This window comes from Capsicum annuum, chromosome 1 (assembly GCF_002878395.1).
Source record: "Capsicum annuum cultivar UCD-10X-F1 chromosome 1, UCD10Xv1.1, whole genome shotgun sequence".
In the NCBI taxonomy this organism is placed as follows: Eukaryota; Viridiplantae; Streptophyta; class Magnoliopsida; order Solanales; family Solanaceae; genus Capsicum; species Capsicum annuum.
The window spans coordinates 133,249,325-133,262,055 of record NC_061111.1 but is presented as its reverse complement, the minus strand read 5'-3'; the positions used below and the strand labels follow the sequence as shown (position 1 = coordinate 133,262,055).

At 33.0% G+C, this 12,731-nt stretch overlaps 1 protein-coding gene across 1 annotated transcript; it reads right to left on the bottom strand.

Annotated features, from left to right (window-relative positions):
- Positions 1-207: 207 nt before the first annotated feature.
- Positions 208-5,918, bottom strand: LOC107879536 (30S ribosomal protein S1, chloroplastic). The gene is made up of 7 exons (XM_016726564.2): positions 5,393-5,918; positions 4,839-5,114; positions 4,548-4,628; positions 3,122-3,403; positions 2,928-3,038; positions 2,321-2,407; positions 208-486 (listed from the first exon to the last, which is right to left on the bottom strand). Exons 1-7 carry the CDS (start codon positions 5,690-5,692, stop codon positions 382-384), a joined length of 1,242 nt encoding a protein of 413 aa, XP_016582050.1. The 5' UTR covers positions 5,693-5,918; the 3' UTR covers positions 208-381.
- Positions 5,919-12,731: the final 6,813 nt, after the last annotated feature.

Below are 12,731 nucleotides of genomic sequence, written 5' to 3'. Positions count from 1 at the left end.
TTATACTTTTTTTAAAAATAAAAAATCTATCAGATGCAGTTCGTCCAAAGAGCTGAGAACTGCAGCTTTCTTATTTATTTTTTTAAAGATAAAAAAGAAAACAAGAAGATGAGGGCAGAAAAACGTCCGTTAGGGAACGTAAAGAGCCATTTTGGTTTGTCCCAAAGTCGAGATGCATTTGGGTTAATTTGTTCAAAAGACTCCTGATTCTGTTAACGATGCTTCATTCTTAGCAAAAACTGCAAGCCAAATTGTTGAGCGTCGTGGTAAAATAAAATTGAAAGGTTGAGGGTGCAATTCATGGTTCTAAACCTACAAACAATATTTATTTATACAGCTTGAGCAACAAATGGATCAAAAAGAAGGGGTTTGATTTAGAATTCATAAATCTTCAGCCGGTGGAATTTCACTCAAGTCCAGTCCATCCTCAGGAAGTTCAGAGGTCAGCGGGCCTAAAATTCCGTCAGAGTTGAGGGTCAATCCACTCTGAGAAGTTACAAAAGAAGAGAGTTGCAGAAGTCAATACTCTCATTTAAAGCACGCCATAATACAAGTTATTGATATGGAAAAGGGGCACACTGTAGTATCAAAATAGTTTAAATATATTTTCATTATATTTCCATATATTATATCCTTTTCTTTATACTTACGATTCAAATAGACCCCTCCCATTATACTTTGACACAAATTTGCCCTCCTTAATTTTGACAGAATACGTGACAAGATCAGAATCAAATGGTCCAACACAATTATAAATATCCGATCTTTTAGAACCTGCTCAGAATCAAATGACCCACCCCAATTTTAAATATCCAATCTTTTAGAACCCAACCGTTTAACCAATATCCTAACCATTCTCTCCACTTTTTAAGTTTATTTTTTTTATTTCATATGGTTTGTTCTCTTTTCAAATCATTCAATTCTAAGCTTGTCACATGTCCCTCCATCAAAATTAGGGGTAAATTTGTAATGAGAGGTTAATTTGGACCAAAAGTATAACAGTATGGGTATATCTGACCTTTAAGTATAATAAGGGGTATACTTAAACTATCCCTACCTTAGCAGGTAAAGAGATTGTTTCCGATAGACCCTCAGATTAAAGAAAGCAAAAACACAACATTTATGAAGACATATGGCATATCAATACCACAATAGTAAGAAAAAAAAGGATACGAGACAACAAATAGTAACAGAAAACTAAGAATGAGAAATACGGGAATAGTAAAATAATAAAAATACCAAAAATAATACTAATACTACCAGCCGAAGAGACAAGACGAGAAACTAATTTATATGATGCTCTGGTGTTAGATATGTTTTATAACATTTGACTTTGTTTCACCCAGTATTATTTCAAGGATAGAGGTGATACTACTGAAATTTGTAAGAAACAAGAATCTACATATCAAGACGCAAAAGGGAGACGAGCTAGAAACTCAAGTCAGAAGTTGAACTTGAGCATCATCATAACCAACATCATAAATTTAAAATCCTATTTCCCTTGGTATTCCCTGTATTTGTGTTCCTTCTGTTCTTTGCCCATTTCGTTCTATCTTGTCACCCAGTTCTCATCTCATCTTCTGATGTGGAAAGAGAATAAGGGAGAATTCAGTAGCTTCTTTAGCTTCTGCCTTCCAGTTATTCTCTTCATATCTTCTTTCACTTAGGATGCTCAAATTTGCTGCTTCTTTTCTGTTTCTTTCTCATACTTTCTCTTTCTTTCTTCTCTTTTTCTCCGTATTTTTAAAGCATATTTTACACTATTTTCTATATCCTGCAGCCCTTTGTCACCTCACTACTTCTTGCACAACGAGAACAAGACACCACCTTCTTCCCCATATCCTATTCTTTCTACTTTCACAGCTTATATATATCCATGTGAACACAAAGAATACAATTGGCAGTGTTCTATTTCAACATAACTCCAACAGTTGATATAAGTCAGTTATGTTCTTTGCTATTGGAATTCAAATACTTTGTGCGTTACAAAAACTTTTTTATTGGATTTCGCTAAGCAAGTAATAATCCAGAAAAAGGAAAACACATCCAAAGAAGAGGCGGTAGTAAGCATGATATAGGTTTGGTGTAGCCAAACTGTGGCCTGTTCTATTGCCACCCATTTTACCCCACTTAAAGTGGTGATGATAGTTGGATTGCCTGATATGCCCTAAAAAAGTCGTGTTCTGACCTCTCCATGATATACAATATCTTGGCATGGTTCATGTAAGATTAAAGGGAGAAGAAGCTTTTCAAATCATAATATTTTCAACGTTTGCAATGCCTAAAACTGGAGCAATTACCAAATTAGTAACTAAAATACCTCAGGCTGAAACCTCAGCATATCTGCACGGGCCATGGCTTCAGCTTGAGCAATTCTCTGCCTGAATGTCTGGGCCATCTCTTCAGCCTGTAAAAAACAATTTGCAAGCTTTAATGCACAACTAAAAAGTTTAACTGTTTTACTTTTTGGAATATTGCAACACATTTTTATTTGGAAAGACCATCCCAAATTACCCTGTATTTTTTTGACAAAAAAAGAAGAAGAAGAAAATGGATGGAGCATGAAGCAACACTATTAAATTAACCCTGTACTTTTTGACAAAAGGAAATACCCTTTACTTTCTCAAGCATCTTCAGAACCAGTCTGGACTTTTGATGAAAATGCAAAATGAGTCATTTTGATCGAAAGGAATGAGATGATTAAAGTATTGGCATTTCGAAATTCAGAAAGATGACTTGAAAAAAAAAAAAGAGACAAGAAGAAAAGAAATAATGAAGAATATCCAGTTGCATAACTGTAGTGGATAAGGAAACTATTTTGGCATCATGAGAACTGAACTGAAGAAAACATTGGTATTAATATACAACAATGAATTGGCAAGGTAGTATTAATACAAACAAATAAAATAACACTTGGAAATACTTGCCTTCTCAAAGACAAGCTTTGGATTGCGAATCATGTCACCAGGTGTAGGCTCTAGCTTCTTTGTAGAAAGGCTCACTCGACCTCTCTCACGATCATGGCTCAATATCATGACCTACAATGAAATTGAGCACATAATTGCAGATTTTCTTCAAATATGGAAAGCTATTTCATAACTTAAGAGATTTCTATGCGCACCTTGAGAGTGTCACCAGGCTGGAGAACTGTTGCAATATCTGAGACACGATCATGACTAATCTGGCTCACATGAAGAAGGCCATTGATTCCACCAATGTCAATGAAGGCACCATACGGTTTCAAGCTCTGAACAGTTCCTAGAACGACTGAGCCTATTCCCAATTGTGCCTGACTATCAGCCATCGCCTTACGATTGCTGAGAACAAGTCTGGATTGCTCTTCATCAACCTCAACAAACTTCAGAGGAAGTTCCTTTTCCAAAAGCTCCTCCGCTGTTGATTTCTGAAACATCAAAAATTTGTGTTTTTGTTTTTGGATAAGCTACACTAAAAAGAGAGTTTCTTGGGATGAGTTTCAAATAGTCATAGTGATTTTTTATTGGAAAAACAGAAGGGTGAAGCTCCAACCCCACCAAATTATAACCCATGGGTTGGATATTGAATCAAGAAATAAATTCATAAGTGAAAAGCTGAGTTGACAATGGGTAACAAAATAGAGCCTATGGTATATACAACTATATTCTCTTTAGAAACTGACATATACAATTATATTCTATTCTCTTTTTTTAAGAAAAAATAAAATAATCGGGACGTTCTAGAGGGTCGGTGGCGCAAGGTTCGAAACCCAGTGGGTGATGGATTCGCTCCTCTACTCTTCTCTACTTACAAGAGTGTTGTTGAGTTTTGCACTTAGAAGACCTATAGTCTATTGCCTTTTGACTTACAAATCACCAAGATATCCCTCAGATTAATACCATTGCAAACCATTTTGAATTTTTCATGGTTCTCCTCGTAGGAATCACTTAGTATTGACATAGATACAATATCCCGCATTGGCCACCTTCCTTTTCATTAACATGGTGCTCCAAGGTCTCGTAATGTCACTTCAGTCGATCTTTTAATACAGAATTTAGATACTTGTTATAGCTAATTTTTTATGATTATTATAGTGTTAGTATAATTAATACTAGTTTGTTAGACCCACTTTACATTTCTTTAACTTCAATTCATTGATCCAACATTAATTAGGGCACATCTCATATCATTGCAGAAAAGAAACATCTCTTTCTGCCACATGGAAGCTCTCTCACCTTAACCAGAAAGCCAAAAACCAAAAACGTTTATACTTTAACAGTTCCACAGGGATAGAGGAATCGTGTAGAATATAGGTTTGCATATTACTTAGGATATTATTTCTATTTAATAGGATCTTGTAAAAGGCTACCTTATTAGAATAGGATAACAACTCCTATAAAATGAGCCACTTAGAATCGAGCTTCAGTCAGTGAAACTAGTAGTTTTCTTTAGTCACATTTCCCATTTACAATCTGAATATGTCTGGTCTGGATGACAGAAGATCTACAAGTAAAAATTATTAACGTCTTCACAAAATAGATTATAACTTATGCGATGAATGTATAACTAACCGTTGATATCTGGGAGAATGGAACAAAACCACGAAGGCCCTCGACCAGAGCGACCACTCCACCTTTATTTGCGCCGACCAACTGCAAAACCATCGACAGAAACAAGACTTGGATCATTGACATAGAAGTGAATGCCCTGCTAAAGCAGTGTGCTATGCAGAGATGACAGCAAGAAGGTATGCCTAGTGTTGGTTAATAAAAAAATAAGATCCAAAATCATGATACACAGTGACATTCCAAGTCATCATAGAATTTCATTTCTGGTATTAATAATTTAGAGGAAACACATACCTTGCCTTTGACGACTACGTCTTCAGCTTGTAGCTGCCTGCATCTCTCCCATGCAAGGTCATACTGAATTGATCGCAAACTCAAAACCAAACTATCATCAGCTTCATTTTCACCAACTACGACAAACTCCTCACGCAAGCCAGGAAATATTCCGGCTTCCTCTACATGTTTGATGGTGTGAAGTGAGGCCTCACGTATAGGCAAGTATGCAGATGATTTTGCAGTGATGTCAACTAGAGCTCCATTTGCTTCTACAGAAAAAACTGTTCCTTTCACCTAAACAGACAAAAATCAAACTTTTCGTTCGCTGTTGACAATCAGAGTAGTAACTTTTATACTTGAGCTATAAGCCATTTTTGACTAACCAAGCTAATCTCAAAAATCCAGTGATAGACTAAAGAATACGATTTACTATTGTCTACAAAATAACAGATTTCAATCGAATACAAAATAGACACCTCATAGCATTGTGTTTATCATTTTACAATTTGAGGGAAAAAACAACACTCAATTAGTAGAAAATTAGTTGAGAAAGAGAAAAGAAGAAATTCAACCTTGGTACCAACTTCGGAATCAAAATCATATTTTTCAAGGGCAGAATGAAAATCATCAACAGTAAAGGCAACACCTTCCATAGGTGTAGTGCGACATCTCTCATAGGCATCCTCAAATATCTCCTTAAGCTTTAGTCTTTCTCTCGTTTGTGCATTTGTGACCACTGCTGCAGAAGCTTGTGCTGCTATTCTTGCCTTTTGGATCTGCTGCTTACTCTGATGATTGATGCGATTGACAAGCTTCTTTGTTGAAATTGGTGGGCACTTCAACCCAACGAACTGCCGTGCCAAAGAAGCCATTTTTGGTAATCTCAGGAAATGAATAATTCGTTACTCGCCAGCTTCTTTGGGTAGATATAGATAAGATAAAAGGAACAAGAACAGAAACACCAACGCAACACGGTCCCACTTCACCTCTAATGGGTCGTTTGGTGCGGGATATTCCGATAAATAGTTTCAGAATAAAAGATAATTCACAGATAAAATTGTTGTCTTGTTTGATTGCAAATTTGAAATAATTTATTATATTATGAGATTAAATAGTATGGATATGCTTCTATCCTCTAAAATTATTCATTTTAAATTTTTTTATTTAATTTTTTATTTTATTTATTTTTTTATTAATTAAGATAAAATAATTTTTTTCTATTATACCCTTAATAATTGATTATTCCTTATTACTAGCATTGAATTATCAAATCTTGAAAAATATTATAAGAAATTTGGTAATCGTATGATCCTAATTATTCATGCAAAAAATATTTTGGTACCATCCATATAATAACTCCGTCAATATTAGAATTAACAACATGACACAATTAACAGGGGTAAAATGATAAAGTTACATTATCGATCATTGTTTTCTTAATAGTTGTGCCATTTCAATTTGGGACGGAGGGATAAGGTTATTACATCCTTTTGGTATAATAATTTCTAAATAATTCATCTTCACATAAAGTCATAAAATAACAAAATTATCCTTCAAATCCTTCGATTATAACTTTTCACATATAGAAGGTGAAAGATATTTCTATAAATAATAATATATTCTTAGAAAGAATGTAATGTATAGTATTATTTTTAGTACTATAAATCATACAACCACTAAAAAATTATATCGAAATAACTAATTTCAGGATAATTAATCTCAACATAACTAGTCTCGGCATAACTTGTTTTCAAATTAAACGACCCCTAAATTTCTTAGCTGGCTTTCTTTAAGACAATTGAGTGGTAGGAGACAAATAAGTTTGAAATTTAAAAAGGTGACAATTTTGAGCAATTAAGGTGAAATTTTCAATTAATGTTTGATTAAGCTAATTTATGTGTGAAGTGTAATTTTGAAAACTTTTAAACTTTAAAAAGAATTCCCTCTCAATTCAAATTTTAAAATTTAAAACTTTCCCCTACCTTATCTTATTAATATTTCTTTCTTTTTTTTCCTCTTTTTTCTCTCTCATATTTCTCTTTTCCTTCATCTTTTTTCTACTTTTTCTTTGTCATTTTTTTCTCACAATCATCGCTACTAAGACGTTCATCTTTTTTATTGCATTATTCTTCTTGCTATTCTCTTTCTCTTTTTATTTTTATTTTTATAAATTATTTTCTTTTAATTTTGAGAACTTTAAAAAAATGATATTCTTTAGATGTTTGAAGAAATTATGCAAAAAATCAAGCAACTACGATAGTTGCTTCAACAACTGCGGTAGTTGCTACAATAATTGGGTAGTTTCTATAGCAACTGTGATAGTTGCTACATTAAGTATGATAGTTGTTGCAACGAGTGTGGTAGTAATTGCAGCTAGGACTAGACATATTTTGATTCAAACCGAAAAAATGGGAAAATTCAAATCGAAATTTAATTTTGATTTCATTTTTCAATTCTTTGGATCAAATTCAAATTTTAGAAATTCAGTTAATTGATTCGATTTTTAGTTTTTCAAAAAAAAATTGGTTATATCGAAAAATCAAAATTATATATATGTAGTTATGTATTATGTAAAACTTATAGTTATTTCATTTCATTTTCAGTTATGTATTATGTAAAACTTATAGTTATTTCATTTCATTTCATACATGTTGAGTTATTTATATTTGGGAATGAAAAATAGGTTTAAAAAAATTATTTTTCTAAAAAATCATTAATTTTAAATGGTTAGTCATAGTAAAGAAAGGCTCACTACTTTAATCTTCAAAATCAAAATCAAAATTTAAAATAATCAAATCGAATTTGTACAAATCGAACCAAACCAAATTTATTTCAGTTTGATTACGGTTGGCATTTTCTTCAATCCAAAAATTAAAAAATCAAACCGATATTAAACAACCAAATCGAACAAACCGAATGTCCATCCTTAGTTACAGCAACTGTGGGTAGTAAGTGCAGATAGCAACTCGGTAGTTGATGCAGTAACTCGATAGTTGCTGCAACAACTATTATAATTATTGTGTTGCAGCAATTGTTGTAGTTATTATAATAGCTGTGACAATTGTTGCAGTATTTATTGTAGGTGCTACAATAGCTACCGTTATGTTGTAACAATTAGGACAGTTGTTGCAGCAACTTGGACAACTGCTTGCTTTTCTAGCAAAAGATGTGGTAGAAAAATCGATGAAGAAGAAGATGATAGTTATGGCAGAGGAGGAAGTGGTAATATTGGTGGTGTAGAAGAAGAAAATGGTGGTGTTGGTGGTAGTGATAAAGGAAGAGGAATAGGTAATTGTGTAAGAGAGATGAAATGGTGGTTAAAGAGGAAGAGAAGGAGGTGTATTGATGATAACGGAGAGAAGATGATGGTGGTTGCGGTGGCAATAGAACGGTTGAAGAAGGATGGGATGGGGGTGGTAAAAATAGGGTCATTGTGTAAATAATGAAACTTGAGAGTTTTAAAATTAGGATTATTAACACTAATCTTAAAATTGTCAACTCTACTCAATAATTAAGACTCATGTCACTCTTTTTAAGTTTTAAAATTTTTTTATCACCAATTAATTTCCTTCTTAGTGCCTGTTTGAAATGAAAAGTTGATCAAAATAGTTTTTAACCATTTTTTACTATTTGAAGAGCTTCACAACTTACAAAATCACTTAAAAGGTTAAAATTTGCTTTGTAAAAGTCAAAAGTTAAAAGTAAAGGACCCTCTACGTTTTTAGTTTTGGCTTATAAGCCATTATGGTTTGACCAAGTAAAAAGCATCTATGTCCCTTGAAATTTTCACATATTCCAAAATTACCTTCATGTTTACCCTAAAACATTGTTCTCTTCACCACTCCTCATATCTAAAGTCGCAGCTCTCTAGATCCTTTCTCAATTAATGCATATTACTTCGAGATTCTGCAGTAAGTTCTCTTCATCTTTTCATTTTCTCTCTAGTTTTTCTTTTTTATATCCATGTTTGTGTTTTCTCATTTTTTTTGTGTATTTTTTTAAATGTGTGATAGCAATTTGATGTTTTGTGAAGTTGATGTGTAAACAAGAAAATTTCATGAACAATAATAATTTGAGGCCTAATTATATAGTTATATTTTTTTAATTATGATTCATAGCTATTATTTTGGAGTTAAATACATTCTCTCTGTATTTGTTGCCTCAGGGTTGTATTTATTTGCTCAACCTCATTTTATAAATACATTTAGAATTTCACACTATATGTGCTAGTTGTTCTCCTAGCCTAGTTGTATTAAGATGTTTAAATATGAAAGAATCATTAAACAAGAATTGTAATACGCAAAAATATGTAACTTTATATTTGCACTTCAATACACCATTTCTTGATAGAAAGAATACCTTCTACTTTACACTTTCTAAGCTCAAATTTCATGATATTTGAAAATTTGTTCATCTTAAATTGTAATAATATTCTTAAGGGCATGTCTTGGGGTATTTTTATAAAATAACTTCCTTATCATTCTCTTTAATTAATTGTGAAATATAAGAAATATTTAAATATTTTGGGCAACCAACATAGTATTTGGGAAAGCCACCCTTTCATATTTATCTAAAAGTGGTACACATCACACTTGTGTGATGTACTTTCAATAAGCTTCTCTCTTAAGTTTCATTTGTTCTTCCTGAAAGAACTCCAAACTTCTTCTGTATTCACAATTTGTTTCACTAAATTAATTATAAAGACTTTTTATTTTTGACAAAAACTCAAGATACTGCCTCCTTTGTGGTAAGTGTGCTAATATCATTTTTGAATTGTTTACCTTCTAGTAATTTTAGCATTATATCATTGTGTAGAGCTCTGTTTTAATGTATAAATATAAATTAAAATTTACTAAATTATTGTAGCCTCTCAAAGGAAAGTACATATGTCTTCGTACCATTTCACAAGACTCTACCGGTCTAATTTTTATATGAAAAAATTGATGAACTTGGGAATTCCATTTTTATCATGATTCAAATGGTCATGAGCGACACCCACACTAACTGTCCGGCGAAAAAACTATTTAAACTAATTACCAACCTAGTCATTTAGCCATTTTAAGACAGAATATCATAAAAAAATTTAATAATAATAAAATTCAAAACTAATCAATTAGTAAGTGCAGAATCATCAACTATCTATTACAATTTTCAAGACACAAAAGTTATCATACAAGAACATTCTAAAAACCATAAACTAAAGTTTGAATAAATATCTCAAAAATAATAGTAAAGGAAATCTCATTATCCAAAACAATAGACAGGCCAATGAGAAGATTCAATGGCGACCTAAAGATACATGCTCACCCTTGGATCGATAAGTTGCACTCAAAAAAAGAAGAAGATCACATACATTATTAGTTCAAATACTATATATTGGTAGGTATCATCTGTCGACCTAACTTAAAAGTCATACATAATCATTAAACAAATGCGAGCAACAAACAATCAAGACATACTAGTAATTACATCACAATTTACTACTATTCATAGATTAACCTTTTAAGTAATATAACAAACCAATGGGATAACTAATAGCCTATCAACACCATCAAACTATGATCTCAAGCTAAGTTAAATCAAAAAAATGAGAGAGTCAATGACCCTCTAATTATCACAAGTGTAACCTATCAAGTTGCATTCATCTAGTCATCCACAAGTAGGCTTTAACTACTTCTATTAGGATGAAACATATAAACAATGCATGAATGATATGAACAATGCATCATGACTATCAACCGAATCATAAAAGTGTATACACATACCATAAAGTCTTATATGCCCATTAAACATGACCTGTAGGGATGAGCTTACTGAAATACCTCGGATTTTGGCCTTGAAAATTTTTTGAGCTTTAAGCTCATTATCCTTGTTACGACTCATCATACGAGTCGTATAGTGTCTAGACAGGTTAAGTAGCCCTGGTCTTAAGGTGTTCAGTGAAGGGTGTTTGGTTTTTTATCTTGGTTATGACTTGGGGACATGAGTCATAAGGACTCGTGACGAGTCGCTAGGACAAACCTTACCCAAATAAGTAAGGTTATGGATTGACTCTGCTCTGAGTACGAGTATCATACTAAGATCCATAAGAATATGTTATATGAGTGGTGAGGTAAAATCATAAGATGTCCAGTGTCTAACCCATTTAAGTTTTGTGTTGCATACGACTGGACCTTACGAGTCGTATTATCTGGTTACGAGTTGGGTGGTTGAGTGGTAAGGTTAACAGTGTCTCAATTATGACTGGTGTTCCTGGTCTTATGTTATAGTTTCAAGTTGATGGTTACCTTGTAGTCAAAGGCAACACTTTTTCAGCTTTTAAGTTGAGGGTACTTTGGATATTTTCCACTTTAACCCCTTGGACCCCACGACCAAAAACCATCCTTTGTACTTTATTATCATATCATTCCCAATAAAATACTCTTAAATTCTCTCCTAAAATTCTTTGTTTAAGTTAAGGCTAGAGTTTAAAGAAAGTTGTCATCTAAGGTTCTAAGGGTGCTATCTCTCCAAAATTTCTCTGTATTTCAAGCATGTTACTCTTCTTTCATCATCAATTTCATAAAAACATGTTATTTACAGTATTATGTATGGAATATTGATGTTGGATTTTAAACTATGGATTGAGAGTTTTTAATGCAAATTGTTTAAATGTTTCTTCCATGATATTTATGAAACCATTGTGCTTAAACTGATGTTTGATAAATGCATTGGGGTTCATGGGAATGGTGTATAGAAATAGGGGTACAATGGAATTCCCAAATTGATTGTTTTGCATGGAAATTGGTAATAAACTCAATCCACTTGCATAATTGATTTTGGTTTGTGCATTATCACTTGGTTTAGCTTATCTCTTGAAACTAATGCATGGTATAAATAGTTAAATGGATAAGGATGACTTTGAAAACCTTTTGGGGTATATGGGAATCCCCCAAGTGATTTTAATAATAGAGTTTATAGGGTACATGAGAATCCGCTAAGTATAGGCTAATGACATTGTTTGCAAGTTATAGTCGATATGACGATCCACTTAATATGGTTTAATAATTGACTACTTTAATTGGTGGTTTGGTTATGTGTTAAATGTTTTAATTAGGCAATAATGAGGGTTGCGATAGCTAGCCGCAAAGGTATGAGTTCGAAGAACGGACACTGGATACTCAATTTTTCTGTTATGAGAGTTAGTCTTAATAACCGTGTACGTGTGAGGTGCGAGGAAATACCTAAATCCTATCCACATATATATATGTGTCATAAAAGGCGAAGGGTACAAAGGAATCTTCGGGCATCTATAATAGCTCCAGTTCATACGGTTACACGCACTAAGGCCCGTTCAGGAGGTAATACTGGACCTATATTGCCCATGGGCTAACTTATGATGGTAAAGCTACACAATTCAGGTTAAGGTTGTAAACTACATGCTAAGTCTTTTTTCCTATCCAGGCATAATATATATGTATATATGTAATTGTGTATGGTTATTTGCATTGGTTTGATTTGGTTTTGAATTGACGACATTAATTTATCCTTATCCCTAAGTTACATGCTAGTGTTTACCTTGGTAATCGTCTTCGGGTGCTGTATCCCCATGTAATACAGGAATTATCCATACTTACACTCCTCCTGCCCAGTGACTTGGCTATTCGGGGAGTGGTTTTGAGTCAGACTGAAGTAGTGAACTTCTATACTCTAGAAGACCCCATTTTATGCTGTAGATTTCTTTATGTCATTATTATTTCCTTGGTTTTGTTTTTAGCTATGTTTAAGGGCATGTCCTGACTGGATATTCTTTGGTTCTAATTAAATGCTTTATTGGACTACTATAGGCATGGGCGGTGTCAGTATTGGTAGTAGCATTTGTATTGGTATTGATATGTCCTAACTGGATATTCTTTAGTTCTAATTAAATGT

Bases quoted from the DNA above. Each gene is read 5' to 3' on its own strand.
- LOC107879536 (XM_016726564.2), bottom strand. From the start codon at position 5,692: ATGGCTTCTTTGGCACGGCAGTTCGTTGGGTTGAAGTGCCCACCAATT. The intron at 4,629-4,838 runs GTATGTGTTTCC...ATGGTTTTGCAG, and splicing joins ACGTAGTCGTCAAAGGCAAG to TTGGTCGGCGCAAATAAAGG. The intron at 487-2,320 runs GTATTTTAGTTA...GTAACTTCTCAG, and splicing joins TGCTGAGGTTTCAGCCTGAG to AGTGGATTGACCCTCAACTC.